Source organism: Haliotis cracherodii, unplaced genomic scaffold (genome assembly GCF_022045235.1).
Source record: "Haliotis cracherodii isolate W230 unplaced genomic scaffold, xgHalCrac1.p SCAF_6, whole genome shotgun sequence".
Lineage (NCBI taxonomy): Eukaryota > Metazoa > Mollusca > Gastropoda > Lepetellida > Haliotidae > Haliotis > Haliotis cracherodii.
In genome coordinates, this window is record NW_027266319.1 from 404,477 (window position 1) to 420,491 (window position 16,015).

Sequence of the window (16,015 nt, forward strand, 5' to 3'; positions counted from 1 at the left end):
AAATGATACTACAGCTGGTAAATGATACTATTGCTGGTAAATGACGCTACACCTGGTAAATGGCACTACAGCTGGTAAGTGACACTACAGCTGGTAAATGATACTACAATTGGTAAATGATACTACAGCTGGTAAATGATACTAATGCTGGTAAATGACGCTACACCTGGTGAATGACACTACAGCTGCTAAATGACGCTACACCTGGTAAATGACACTACAGCTGCTAAATGACGCTACACATGGTAAATGACACTACAGTTGGTAAATGACGCTACACCTGGTAAATGACACTACAGCTGCTAAATGACGCTACACCTGGTAAATGACACTACAGTTGGTAAATGACACTACAATTGGTAAATGGCACTACAGCTGGTAAGTGACACTACAGCTGCTAAATGACACTACTGTTGGTAAATGACACTAACCCTGGTAAACTTCATTTGTGAAGGGAAAACAGTTATCTGCTACATATAATTCTGGATTTTTAACATTGTGTCAGAAAATTGCCGTTCATCAGTATTGACAAAGCAGGTGTTTCCCGACTGGCAAGTCAAGACAGTTGCACTGCTGTATGCGATCAGGCCGGTCTATATACTGTAATACCCCGTCAGACCAGCGCGGTGTGTGAACGTGTTGTTGGTAAGCCAAATATCTGTGTAGTGTTAGGAGAGCACTGCCTGACACAACCGTGTTCAGTCACAGCGCGGACCCTGTGTATAATGGTAGGTCGGTTCGAAGAAGGCAAGGACTGAGTATTAAACACTTCCCTGGAACGGTTTAATTCTGGTGAAACCCTTGTTCAATCACAGCGCGGACCCTGTGTATAATGGTAGGTCGGTTCGAAGAAGGCAAGGACTGAGTATTAAACACTTCCCTGGAACGGTTTAATTCTGGTGAAACCCTTGTTCAATCACAGCGCGGACCCTGTGTATAATGGTAGGTCGGTTCGAAGAAGGCAAGGACTGAGTATTAAACACTTCCCTGGAACGGTTTAATTCTGGTGAAACCCTTGTTCAATCACAGCGCGGACCCTGTGTATAATGGTAGGTCGGTTCGAAGAAGGCAAGGACTGAGTATTACCACATTCCTGGAATGGTTTGATTCTGGTGAAACCCTTGTTCAATCACAGCGCGGACCCTGTGTATAATGGTAGGTCGGTTCGAAGAAGGCAAGGACTGAGTATTACCACATTCCTGGAATGGTTTGATTCTGGTGTAGATATTCTCCGAACTGGCGTGAAACAGTTCATATCTCTCACCAGAGAGCCAGACCTGAAGACAATCCACGAGTATAAAGGTAAGGTATGAGTTGTATGACTGTTACACCGTCGATGTGTTTATGTAATTCTGTTATCAGTATAGGATGTGTGGCTATTAGCGCCTGGGTTATCTGTAGATCACCTGTGTTTTTCTGACACCCTGAATATAGTGGCTACTAGGACTGGGACTACCCGGGTACCCACCCCCCTATTACCCGACCCTACCCGGGTACCCACTGTAGGTCTCAGGTGATGTCTCAAAATGTCCGATTGGAAACATTTTTAGCATAGCTCTGACAAAACGTATTTAGATACATGTGTTATACAATCTGGTCATTCATACACTGAGGCTGAATTAAGTTATATCTTTATTCAACCATATGAAAAATCAGAAGGAATGGGTGCATAGTCAGAAAGAAATGCGAACATTAGTGACTTGTAGTGTAACCATAGAATTCTTGATAATTTTTGTCATTAAACAATATATCACGTGACTAACCACGGGTCCGGGTAGTCCTGTGGGTACCCGGATCCTACTCAGTACCCACCCGGCCCGGGTACCCGAGTTATCCGCCCCAGCCCTAGTGGCTACACGTGCACTAGTTGACAGTATTTTTGCAAATCTCATGTCCTCTAAACAACACTTTCCCTGGACTCTTACGTTACTCATACATTCTAAAGTATACTACTTACAACAAGTTAAACAACACCCACCATTGCAAGGATGTGTTGTAATACCCACCGTCCATGACAGAGTAGCTACAGTAAACTACCTTTATAACGAACACGAACAGACGAATATAACGAATTTATTTTTTTGGGTCCCGGCCATTTGCTGTATATATGCTGTATACATGCTTATAACGAACTACGGTTACTGACCCCTTTGGGTTCGTTATAACAGTAGTTTACTGTAGAGTCAAATACAATAACTTGTGTTATGTGTGTTGTTTTAGAATATATTTTGTTGGCAATTAATGACGACCCTATTCACACAGACAATATCTCAGTTTCACACAGGGCTCTAATTACACGCAGACAATGTCTCAATTTCACACAGGGCTCTAATTACACGCAGACAATGTCTCAATTTCACACATGGCTCTAATTACACACAATGTCTTGGTTTCATACATGGCTCTAATTACACACTGAAAATGCCTCAGTTTTACACACGGCTCTAATTACACACAGACAATATCTCAGTTTCACACAGGGCTCTAATTACACACAATGTCTTGGTTGCATACATGGCTCTAATTACACACTGAAAATGCCTCAGTTTTACACAGGGCTCTAACCAAACACAGACAATGTCTTGATTTCACACATGGCTCTAATTACACACTGAAAATGCCTCAGTGCTACATACGGCTCTGATTACACACAGACAATATCTCAGTTTCACACAGGGCTCTAATTACACGCAGACAATGTCTCAATTTCACACATGGCTCTAAACACACACAGACAATGTCTCAATTTCACACATGGCTCTAATTACACGCAGACAATGTCTCAATTTCACACATGGTTCTAATTACACACAGACAATATCTCAATTTCACACATGGCTCTAATTACACACAGACAATGTCTCAATTTCACACATGGCTCTAATTACACACAGACAATGTCTCAATTTCACACATGGGTCTAATTACACACAGACAATGTCTTAATTTCACACATGGCTCTAATTACACACAATGCCTTGGTTGCATACATGGCTCTAATTACACACTGAAAATGCCTCAGTTTTACACAGGGCTCTAACCAAACACAGACAATGTCTTGGTTTCATACATGGCTCTAATTACACACTGAAAATGCCTCAGTGCTACATACGGCTCTGATTACACACAGACAATATCTCAGTTTCACACAGGGCTCTAATTACACGCAGACAATGTCTCAATTTCACACATGGCTCTAAACACACACAGACAATGTCTCAATTTCACACATGGCTCTAATTACACGCAGACAATGTCTCAATTTCACACATGGTTCTAATTACACGCAGACAATATCTCAATTTCACACATGGCTCTAATTACACACAGACAATGTCTCAATTTCACACATGGCTCTAATTACACGCAGACAATGTCTCAATTGCACACATGGCTCTAATTACACACAGACAATGTCTCAATTTCACACATGGCTCTAATTACACGCATACAATGTCTTAATTTCACACATGGCTCTAATTACACACAGACAATGTCTCAATTTCACACATGGCTCTAATTACACACAGACAATGTCTCAGTTTCACACATGGCTCTAATTACACACAGACAATTCCTCAATTTCACACATGGCTCTAATTACACACAGACAATATCTCAGTTTCACACAGGGCTCTAATTACAGAGACAATATCTCAGTATCACACAGGGCTCTAACCACACACAGACAATGTCTCAGTTTCACACATGGCTCTAATTACACACAGACAATGTCTCAGTTTCACACAAGGCTCTAATTACAAACAATGTCTCAGTTTTCCCCAAAATCTGCGCGTGCACCACTGTGACGTCGAGTGACATGCGCAGTAACGTATATTTGTTTTCCAGGTATTGCTTTGGAATTTCATTGTGACGTTTGTGAACCATGTGAATCACTGGTATCCATGGATACTTGTACATAATCCACATGATCCACCGACATTATCGTACAGACAATGTTATCATCGTCCACGGGTGTGAATGAGCCAGTGAGTTGGGTTTAACGCCGATTTGAACAGTATTCCAGTTATGTCACAGCACGGCTGATCGGCACGAGCACGGGTATGATTCTGAAAACCTTGAAACATAATCGGGGCGAAGCGGGATTCGATCCCACGATCATAGGTTTCTCGTATCCCGATTGCGGAGATCGATGTTCATGATATAAATCACTGGATTGTCTGGTCCGGACTCGATTATTTACAGACCGCCGTAATATAGCTGGACTTTTGATGAGTGCGCCGTTCGACAACAAACATACATGGGATACCCGTACTTGGGGATATCAGGATAAGACCAATATGACTATTGTGACTTAAGATACCTCACAGTTACATCGGTTAAAACCATATATGGAAATAATGGATTTTGAGTTAACGCAGGTTCGCGGTATTTATATTTTAAGAACAATTAAGGTGAGCTACATCACCAGTTGTATTTTTCTAATTCGTTTGTCTTGTGAGTGAGTGAGTTGGGTTTAACGCCGCTTTTAACAGTACTCCAGCTATACCACGGCATGTCAGCTTAGTGTAGGAGGAAAGCCTGAAGTGATGCAGGTCTCAAACGTTTACCACCTTGGTGACCTATGGTGCTGACAAACCTAAAAACATAATCGGGGCGAACCGGGATTTGAACCCAGAATCATAGACACCTGTCGTGCCCAAAGGGGCGCAATTCTGCGCAGCGAATTGCGTCGCCTTAGACGACTGGGCCACCGGTGCCCCCATTTGTCTTATGTAACCTCGAATCTGCTGCTGATGAATATTCCATATCCGTCACGAGGCCTCGACGCTAGTTTCTTGTGTAAGTCATAAATATTAATAACATAACGTGATACGGTGTAGAGATCAACATCGCCGACTTCCTCAGCACGACCGGGAACATCGTTATCACAAGGAAGGAAAAGACACGACAATGGAGTTAATGTTGCCCTCTCATCCGGGTAACTATGACAAGGACATACATGTGATGCCATGGCTGACATAGCTGTAGAGGCAGACTGGTATCACGTGACACCCGTCCACAGCCCACGGGCAGTATCGCTTTCGGAATCAGAAACTAAAACGACTTTCACTTTCCTGATCTGGTAGACGATGCTCTGGTTGGTCGGATGAAAGGTCGTTCTGCCCTGACCTTTAATGTATGGAATACTGTAAGGGATATTCTCGCATTCTCGTGTTTTGGGCATATTGCTCGTTTCCAAAGGTCGAAAATGCGAGATCGCGAGAATGTCCTTTACAGTATTCCATAGCAATGTGATGTCGTCAGATCTTTGTTTAGCGGAAGCGAGAACGAAGTTCTGGTTTTAATGAGATTGTTGAGAACTCGGTGGATTGTACGGACGATCGTTAACTGACTGGATATTGAGTAAGTGAGCCTTTATTATCTTACCACTGTGGGGTACCAGCATGGTGTTTTACACATTGTACCCATGTTGGGATTCGAACCCTGGTTTTCTGTGTCAAGCCAACGCTATAACCACTTGGCTACTCCATTGCCCCTCCTTCTAAATGTAGACATACTCATATTTGTTTGTTTGTTGTTTAACGCCACACGCAGCAATATTTCAGCCATATGATAGCGGTCCGTAAATAATCGAGTGTGGACCAGACGATCCAGTGATTGACTTCACGAACATTGATCTACGCAATTGGGATACGATGACATGCATTAACCGATCCCGATCCCGATCCCGTTAGTCGCTTCTAAGGACAAACACGGGCTGCTGAAGACCAAATTTAACCCGGATATTCAAGGTGTAAAAATACTCGTAGATTATCAATGGACGTAGACTGACGCTTAGTTGCTGAAAATATATAATTTAGATAGAAACAAAAAACTCCATTTAAATTGAAAAGGAGCCCTAGTGAGATGGGAGATCAGAACCTGAGGAAAATCTAGACTTGGTTCATTTACGACTCGTGCGTTACAGAAAGGGCTGGGCGGAAGGGGAAATAATGTGGTTCAGGGACTGTGACACAGGCTGCAATGGACGGTAAAGGGAACAGATAAAGAGTTCAGAGTAGTTATTAATACTGCAATGACCATCGCCATTTTTAAAAATCATAAATATAGTTTCATGTTTCAGAAATCAAGATGGCTAAGAGGACAATCAAACCTAACTACTTCATTGCCATTCGTGTCACAGACGACGGAATCAAAGAAACTTTTGACAGAGTTCGGGAGAGAATAGTTAAGGAGAATGCCAAATATCGGAGCGTGTGTTCATCACGAGATGACCTCCACGTATCCCTGTGCGTCCTCGCCATTCACACACAAGCTCAGCTCCAAACAGCGGTCAAAGCTCTTCACAGCGCCGCGGAGAACATCAAATCTATGCGGACGAAAACCACGCTGAGAGTGAAAGGTGTCGGCACGTTTAACGGCGTTGTTGTATACGGTGACGTGGAGTACGTACGTGAGCTATCAGTGCTCCGATCAGTGATTGTTTCGTATCTGGACGCTCAGGGGATTCATTGGTTGGACAGGGAGTTCAGTCCTCACATGACAATTGCGAAAGTGACGAAGTCTTTCACTCACAAGACCGGCATTACCCATTTCGACCCCAACGTTTACAACGTCGAGCATGATGTCGCGTTTGGTGAAGAGGATGTTGATGCCGTCAGGCTGTGTCGGATTGGGTCCGAGAGGGGCCACGACGGCTTCTACGTCACTGACGCCACCGTTGCGGTGTAGACCCTTGAGTGAGTGGGTGAGTGGGACTAACAGTTCTGTTTACGTATACAGTATATATATATATATATATATATATATATATATATATATATATATATATATATATATATATATACTTACCGCCAAAAGGAACGCGAACCATAGAAACTTATAGAGAAATATGTACGTTTAAAAGAGATGTTTCCAATGTGTACCAATTAATGATAAAACCAACAGTCAGTCAAGTGTCACCATAGTGTCTTTATTCTTATCACGATATGCTGCACATGTTTTCCAAACTTTACACGCATATCCTGCACCAGACAAATGGTGCATCTGGAGTCATGGATCTGTGACGTCACGTGCGACAAGTTGATAAAATACGGTCACGTTCACTGGTCATGAACTTGTGTCATACATGTTACATGTTTACCTCTGAAAATGCATGTACGAATTCACTTTACTGTTATTTGCGTTTCAGTCAATTCTTATTCCCAGAATGTTTATTTGATCATTAACCCCTAAAACCAACGATACGAAATCAGTGCAATAATGAAAAACAACACAAGGAGTCTGCACCCATTCAATGTATACTAAATGCCCTTTAGATCTATCAAATATCATTCACAAGCACATATTAATTCAATCAATCTATATTTCTTAACTTTAAACACATTAGTTGGGGGTATATATATATATATATATATATATATATATATATATATATATAGTTTGACCCTTTCTTTTTTGCTCGGCTTGGGGGTTTACCATGGCGACAGGTGGAAATGAGCTCGCTTCTTTTGTTTAGCTTGTTAGCTGTTAGCATGAGAATCTCGAGCTTCTCTTCCATGCATAGGTTGCAAATCCCTGAGTCTCTTTTGTTGGTGTTTGATTTCTTGATTATGTCCCATTTAATTGGTTTTGTTTCTTTTTAACTTCCAGATGTGTTTGGAGAGTTCTGTCTCTTTTTCATATTTTTCAATTCTGAATGATTTTGTGTGGTTGTTATACCTTGTCTTGAAGGGGCCGCTTGCTAACCCAATGTAGGTTACATCATTGGTATCTGTTGTAACCGTGGCCTTATAGACTACGTCACGAGTGAGGCATTTACCGTTCATTGGGCAGTTGGCTTTTTGTCTACAGTTACAGTCTTTTGATTTGGCTGATTGGTTGGCTGACTTCATCACCTTGCTGTTATGTGCCTTGATTATTTGTTGGATGTTTTTCATGCAACTGTAGCTGACTTTGACTGATGATCTGTTGAATATTTTATTGAGTTTGCTGTCCTTTGGAAAATGTTTGTTGATAAGTTTCAGGAAGTGTTTGCCTACATTTGTCTTCACATTCTTGCTGAAGGGGGGGTTGTACCAAATGATTTTCCGTTTTCTTTGCTTTTTCTGTTTTTGTGTTTGATCTTTATTTGGGTTTAGTTCGCACTTCGTGTTGTATCCTGCAGCTTCAAGGGCTTTTTCGTAGTATGGTATTGACAGATTGAAAACTTCTTGATTTGAAGACAGGTTTGATACTCTTTTTACTATAGCCTCTGGTATATTTTAAATAATTGTTGATGGGTGGTTTGACCTTGAGTGGACATATACTGTTTCATCGTTTGGCTTTCTGTAAGGTTTGTGTAGTCCGGTTTTTAGGTCCAGATTTATATCTAAGAAATTGGCATTTGACAAGAAACATGTACAAAATGGACCCTGAAAGCTATGACAAAATGTTAATATATTGATATATATATATCAATGAGCATGATGACTGTTAAATCAAATCAAGTTAAGTAATTGCATGCTTTCTAAGATTCATAGCTTGGAAAAAGAACATGGTCAAATCTTTCATTGTGACAGTTTATTTCTAGTCTTTATTAGAAAGTAAAATATATTCAAGTGAAGTTCCTTGAAAAAATAATCATTAATGAATTTGTTTCTTATGTCAACATAACATGAACAAACAAGTTAAAAGTTATATACATCTACCCTAGAATTAAAATTAAAATTACATAGTCTTCTCTTCGGATTCAACAATGTCTTCCTGATTCAGTAAGGAATTGCTTTGAATGTATTTTAAACAAATGGTGTTCTCTTTTGGAACTCTGTGTAAAATCCGGACTAAGTCGCTACAGTGTTCAGTCCGAACAAAACCACACCCAGATGAATTAATTAACCGTTGAACCCAGTTCGATTTACCCGACGATCGTAGAGTAATAACTTATTGTAGCATCCTTTGGAGGTCTTGAGTGGGTGAGTGAGTGAGTATGGTTTTACGCCGCTTTTAGCAATATTCCAGCAATATCACGGCGGGGGACACCAGAAATGGGCTTCACATATTGTACCCATGTCGGGAATCGAACCCGGGTCTTCGGCGTGATGAGCCAACGCTTTAACCACTAGGCTACCCGACCGCCCCTTGGAAGTCTCGACATGGCGTCTGTTGTACATTTAACCAGTATTCAATAACCTTTACCTAGCTAGGCTTAACGCTGAGAACGTTCTGACAAGTATGTAAATGAATCGTTTCAATAGCATCAATATCTCTGAATCCCCACATTTTGGCTCCATACATCAAAATTGGCCTAATTTTACATTTTCAATTTACATTTCCAAGTTGCTTAGGGTTTGGAAAATTGACAATAAAAAATGTCCTAGATTGTAATGCAGCGTTGTTAACTTGCATAGACCATGACAATCTGGAAGTAAAACAGACACCGAGAGTTTATATAATAGTAACGACATCTACAGGTTGCCCTGTGAAACCATTTTTCTCTTCTAACTGATCTGTCACCAGACTTAAATACGACTTTTGATTTGTTTACATCCGCAGAGAGTTCCATTATCAGTTACAGGCTTAATGAATAAAAAATCACCAAAAACCATCTTTATTGATCTAACTTAAAACATCAATGTGTCTAATTTAGTTTCATTTTGAAGCATTCGTCACCACTCGCCCCTTTCCGTAACCTGCAAGAAGACTCGTCCCCCTATCGATGAATGTAATGTGCGAAAATACGACAAACCAATCAGAATGCGCGTATGATTTTAAGTTCTTCGTCAAAAAATCCCTCAGAAATAATTTTTTGATTTTATATATGTCTTGCATCTAAAAATATACCCAAGACACAGTTAAATGTGTTCAATCATACTGTATAATTCCGCATGTCCCGATGTGCTTCAACTTGCATCTGAAATATAATATATGGGGAAATATATGTGAACCATTACGCAAAGAGTTGACAATAATTGTTTTAGGTATGCCCGTTTGCGCTAAGACGGACCCGGTCGCAAAAATGGCCATGAGAGGGGCACGAGTCGCTATTCGGCTTGGCCCATACAGGGTTGAAAAAGAGTATCTCACTCAAACACCAACAAAACATATTATCTAAATTGAAAAATAGTAACCTCAACTATTTTACCCCCATCAGCATAATCCTCCTTAACGGAAGCTCGGGGTCAAGAGAGAAAATACTCCGTCTCTGTCAGGTACTTTTGTCATCAGTTTATGCTGCGCTGTGTCAATAATGATGACGTCACAGCAATCATGACGTCACGCTATTGTTGCCACGTTGTTTGAGAAGGCGACATGGAACGTCTCACGAACTACTGGATATTGAGACACAACAGTTTCGAAAATGTACGAAGAAGTCTCCAAAACAAAGTCCCGTCACCTGAGAAACAATGTGAGCTGATTGGAAAGACATTATATGTCCGTATCGAGAATGGGGACATCACTCTGTCGAAGGTTGTGGAGGACATTCTCCAGTATGTGAAGTGTAAACACAGCGACGACAGGAAGCGATACTTCTGTTGGCTCGTCCTTCACCTTGGCCTGGGGCTGTGTTGCTGCAGCCGGAAGCCGGATGTGTCCAACGCCCTTCCCAGGACACTTCTAAAGCAACTCCTGTTTTACAGTCGAGGGGTCGATTTTGGAATATTTTTGAGAGACTTATTCGATTTCAGTGAAACACAGAACGGAATTCCAGAAAAGACGGAATACCTTTTGGAAGTATGCGCAGGCTTTGCGATAGAATTCAGCGACCCAAGCCTCATGAACAACGTCTTCGATGGCCCTCATGGCGTTGTGTGGCGGGAAATGCTTCGTGGAGATTCATGCCGATATTTAGATCTACCCATAGCCTACCCGACTCTACCCCCTGACGTGGATGTGAACCGCTCACACCTCCGCGCCTCGCCGTTGCTTCTCGCCATCGTGAACATGAAGCCGAAAGCTGTGCTCCTTCTCCTGCAACACGGGGCGGCCGCGGAGGGACACCCGCTCGAGTACATCCTCCGGATGTTCAGCAGCTTCCACCTTTTCCCCATACTCAACGCCTCAAGCAACGGCAGCATCCGCCTCGGCAGCATCGACACCCTTGTGGAGTGCTTCATTTATTGTCTACGGTCGGTGCCGCGCCTCACGTTACGGTTCCAAGGGGAGACAATCCTGGAAAAGCCGGGCAGACACGTGTACTACGTGAGTAGCGAGGTCACCGACTACATCCCCCCGTTCTACACCCGACCCTGCTCGCTGAAGCACCTGTCCCGGTGTGTGGTCAGGGAGGGGCTGCTAGTTAGGGGTCAGCTTCCTCGGGGACTCCGGGGACTCAATCTGCCGGAGCATCTGCGCGACTACCTCAACCTGCTGTGTTGACGTCACCAGAGTATTGAACTCTCTCTGTGTTACATGTTGTCTGTGTGTAATGTGTTGTATATAAACCATCTGTGTGTGTAATATGTTGTATAGTAATCATCTGTGTGTGTAATATGTTGTATGTAAACCATCTGTGTATATGTTGTATATAAATCATCTGTGCGTGTAATATATTGTATATAAATCATTTGGTATGTAATATGTTGTATATAAACCATCTCTGTGTGTAATATGTTGTATATAAACCATCTGTGTATGTAATATGTTGTATATAAACCATCTTTCTGTAATATGTTGTATATAAATCAACTGTGTGATAACAGAATGTGTCAGATGTGATTTATTTGTTGGAGGTACAGTGTTGACATATATAGTAGGAGGATTCCTTTAAAGTTTGACCCACACAACAACACCCCATTCACCTTCACCCTTTATACCCATGTCGGCAATCGAACCCGGTCCTCGGCGTGACGGGCGAACCCTTTATCTACTAGGCTACACCACCACCCCTCTGAATTGTCGCCACCCAACACACACATGCGCACTAATGACTCTCCGTCTGTGGTCCAAACACCCGTATGATTGACTCAAGACTCCACTCGCCACAGTATGTAAGGACATGTACCCAGGATGAACTACCAATAGAGTTTGCAGGTGGGGCAGGTGGATCAAAGTGATGGGAATATCTTTGTTCAATTACGACCGCGTCTCTAAATGTTTACACACGAGTTGTGTCCCTTTGATCAACAACCGCGAAACTGGTCTTGGTCAAAATTGCAAGGATGGTATTTGCAGTGTCAACTTTAAACGCAGCCGTAAGAAGTAAATTATTTCAAAATATTCACCACCGTATATTTAAAGGAAACATTTCCTTATATGCGAGTCGCGAATTGATGAAGACATGCCTTTGGTGACTAATCGCATCTGTCCGAATTCGGAACAACACGAGCTAGTCCCGATTGAACATGAAAGTTGCCATTAGTAATGACGATGTCGTAACAGATCATCACTGGTGCAGATTGCGAGAACGTCGACTACACGTCGGGGACGAACTAGTCGCATATCGGAGGATTACAAAACGACTGGAGACGAACCAGGAGTTTCTGTGCGATTAGCGAAAGTTCAAACCACTTGGCTACACAACCAAATGTTATATTATGTTTTTGTTTGTTGTATAACGCCGCACTCAGCAATATCTCATCTATATGACGACGGTCTGTAAACAATCGAGTCTGGATCAGACAATCCAGTGATTGATAGCATGAGCATCGATCCACGCAATTGGGATACGATGACATGTTTCAACCAAGCTAGCGAGTCTGACCACCCGATCCCGTTAATCGCCTTTTACGACGAGCATAGTCGCCTTTCACGGCAAGCATGGGTTGCTGAAGACCTATTCTAACCCGGATCTTCACGGGTCAGTATTAGGTGTTATGGGACGGTCTTAAAGAAGTCTTTTCTTAAAACTGAAATCCTGTTTGGCTCGACTCCGTACGTATGACCTGACTTTTCTCGTATTAAGGTTACCCGATGTGTGAATGAGTAAGGTTTTACGCCGCTTTTGGCAATATTCCAGCAATCTCACGGCGTGGGCTTCACACATTGTACCCATGTAGGGAATCGAACCCGGGTCTTCGGCGTGACACGTGAACGCTTTAACCACTTGGCTACCCCACCGTCCAATTTTAAGAATGATATAATGCGATAAGGAAATAACACTTATACATTAATCAACAGGAATGGTTTTCATATATAGTTGAAAACCTACAGAATGGGGTGAGTGCCATAGTCTCGGCTAATGAAGCCATTCTTCAAGCTAACCTTATTGAAGACTCGGCCAAAATAATAACAGAAAGAAAAGCGGCTGAAAGTATCCATGAATCAGGTACGGAGTTCCATTCTAACGAAACGGAAACAAGCATACTGGGGTTATGTAAACAATTCCAATCTAGCAGACACGTATCTAAAATGGCTCAGTGGGGCAAAACGGATCATACCTTCTAAATTCCAAATCAAGCCCATAAAGGGGGAACTCGACACACAGCGTGTCCTTAGAGAAAAAAGGTGCAATGGATTCCATGAAAACTGAAATTGAACTTTTACTACTGCGTGCGGAGTCCCATAAACTGAAATTCAAAGAAATGAATGCAGAAATCAACTTGAATTGTTGCAGAAAGAATGGGTATGTCAGACTGAAGAAGAAATATCTAACAAGCGATTAGAGAGAAAAACAAGAAATGGCATACAAACTATGCCTTAAAAGTCAAACCAAATCTCTACATAAAAGATCAAAGAACTGAGAGGAAATCCTATGCTGGCAAAAATAAAAACACCCCAATCAAATTGTGTGAAACTGACTGGCAGAGATCCTCCAACACAGAACTGTACATTCAGAGGAAGCACAACTTTCCGTGGACGAAGACCCACCCGAACAATCAACATCACTCAAGGCAGATCTTCAAACCAGAGGAGACAGCAAGGCCAAGGTCGCCAAAGAAGTCCAAACCACAATCGTTGGGGCCAAGCCCGTGATAACAGGCGAGGCCATTTCCAAACTCGATGAAGATGGATGTCAACGCTTAAATAAAAAAGACTTAAGTTCTTTTTTAGTGACAGCGAGGCTCCCCCAGGGAGGGGACACTCAACAATAGAACCTGAAGTGATCAACTTATCTTGTGTAGATCTGACCGAGGAGGAAATGTCTGTATTACGTAAAGGTGTGAGTTTCACCCCTACTCCATTGAAACAGGATTAACATGCACTTGAAACAGTTATGTCTGATTTTTGTAGAAAATTGAGATTACTAATTAATTTTGATATTGATGCCAATACTTCATTAGTTAGAAACAAAAGCAGCTTCACTCCAAAACCTGGTAGTAACAAAGTGTTAGACAATGTTATTAACCGCCTCAAAGATTTACCCTTTACTGTGAATCAAACATTACAAACAATGAACGAGCGGCTCTTGTTACAGAAAGCTTTCAGACAGTTTGGAGAAATCTGTATTACTTAATCTTTAAAGATTACTGTATCAATGTGATGTTGCAAGACAATTTAACGTCCACAGAAACACCATTTGGTGTTTATGGCAACGTTGGCAACAGACGAATGCAGTCAGAGACCATCCTCAGAGTGGCAGGCCACGCGTAACCAATATTCGACAAGACAACTGGATTCGAACAACACAACTACGAAATCGATTCCAGCCAGCAACGGTGACTGCAAGAAGCATCCCTGGCCTTCGACGAATATCTTCACAAACCGTATTTCAGCTCATCTTTGGACTTTTGTATATTTTCTATCTACATGTATCTATCTATAGTGACGTCATTATACAGTGACGCCATGATATAGTGATAAAACCGTCATTCCTACTTGTCAGTTCCTGAAGATATCAATGAGACATGCTGGAGTAGAATGATGCAGTTATTATTCCAAATATATCATGTTTACGATACGATAACACACTCGGCTAACAAATGTCGTAAAGTTTCATCCAAACAAAAGATGTGACGGAAAACACGTTCACACAATTGTCACGCCTTCACCGTGTATCCAGCCTTGGGTGATGTACATGAGACCATTGTCACCTGTGTGAATGCAGGTAGACAGCGCTCTCCTACCTGTCTACTTTGTCTCGCCTGTTGGCGCTATCTGTGCACGACTACCTGTTCTCGCACACAGGACCCCGTCCACTGCTGGCGACATCTCTCGCCGGGATTAGCAAACTTCTGATACAGGCACGCCACCTGGAGATGTCCAGTCATCTGGTGCCACACGGGCGCCACCTAGCGGACTATGACCTCGTACAGGGCAGTCACGAGCGTGACAATCTGAAAGTACATGGTTCTATCACCACGTGTTGGACGTGGCGACGGGTCATGTTGAATTTGGAGGCATCTAATTTTATGAACTGGACCTTTTCCCACTAGACATGACACAAACCAGCATCAGCAGATCTCTTTCGGATATACATAACTCCTGATTCAGAACAAACCTTGATAAACCCGCAGGATGCCGAGTTTTGATCTGAAAAGTGAAGGTTGTGCGAGAATTGCGCTCACGCGGCACTGGATCTTAAATTTTTAAAACATGCTGTAAATGACGCTGTGAATGGTGATTTAGTAATCTGTAAAAAATTGCTACATTTACGATGCTTTACCTACAATGACAGTGGTTGATATTACACAAGAGGGAATTTCCCACAGAATTAAAAGCTGTGAAGTGTATTTGTGTGCGTGATGTGTGTTGAATTTTATTCGACTTCAAAGTGAGGGTTGAAGAGGAGCGACATATATGTCCCTCTAGCATCCAGGGGGTTAAAACATGAGATTGGTGGTCGAGTAAGACCTGCTCCGCATACCTTAAATATATCGGAACGGGACACCCACAGAGGTATTGCAGACAGCTATCGGGATTGAACCTGCGTCGAAAATTTGGGTGTGGACGGTGCAACTGTACAAGATGAAGAGAACGTAAAATCTCAAATTCACTCCAATATTTTCACAGCCGTCCTTCCAATACTCAGATATCAGCTGTGATCAGTTATTGTCACACACAGTGTTTGTTTGTTGTTTAACGTCGCACTCAGCAATATTCCATCTATATGACGGCAGTCTGTAAATAATCGAGTCTGGACCAGACAATCCAGTGATTGATAGCATGAGCATCGATCCACGCAATTGGGATA

General features: G+C 42.2%; 1 protein-coding gene across 4 annotated transcripts in view; it reads left to right on the plus strand.

The window, feature by feature from the left end:
* Positions 1 to 16,015, plus strand: part of LOC139445056 (uncharacterized) — a 53,232-nt gene that overhangs the window by 8,283 nt on the left and 28,934 nt on the right. Inside the window, exons 2-3 of one of the 4 annotated variants that reach the window (XM_071226130.1) lie at positions 6,089 to 6,712; positions 10,097 to 10,131. In XM_071226130.1, the coding sequence (XP_071082231.1) occupies positions 6,097 to 6,696 (600 nt within the window). In that variant the 5' untranslated portion in view covers positions 6,089 to 6,096 and the 3' untranslated portion in view covers positions 6,697 to 6,712; positions 10,097 to 10,131. Of the gene's footprint in view, positions 1 to 622; positions 646 to 5,163; positions 5,368 to 6,088; positions 6,909 to 10,096; positions 10,132 to 16,015 lie in introns of those variants that run through there. The other 3 variants (XM_071226129.1, XM_071226128.1, XM_071226131.1) reach the window with 3 other exon arrangements.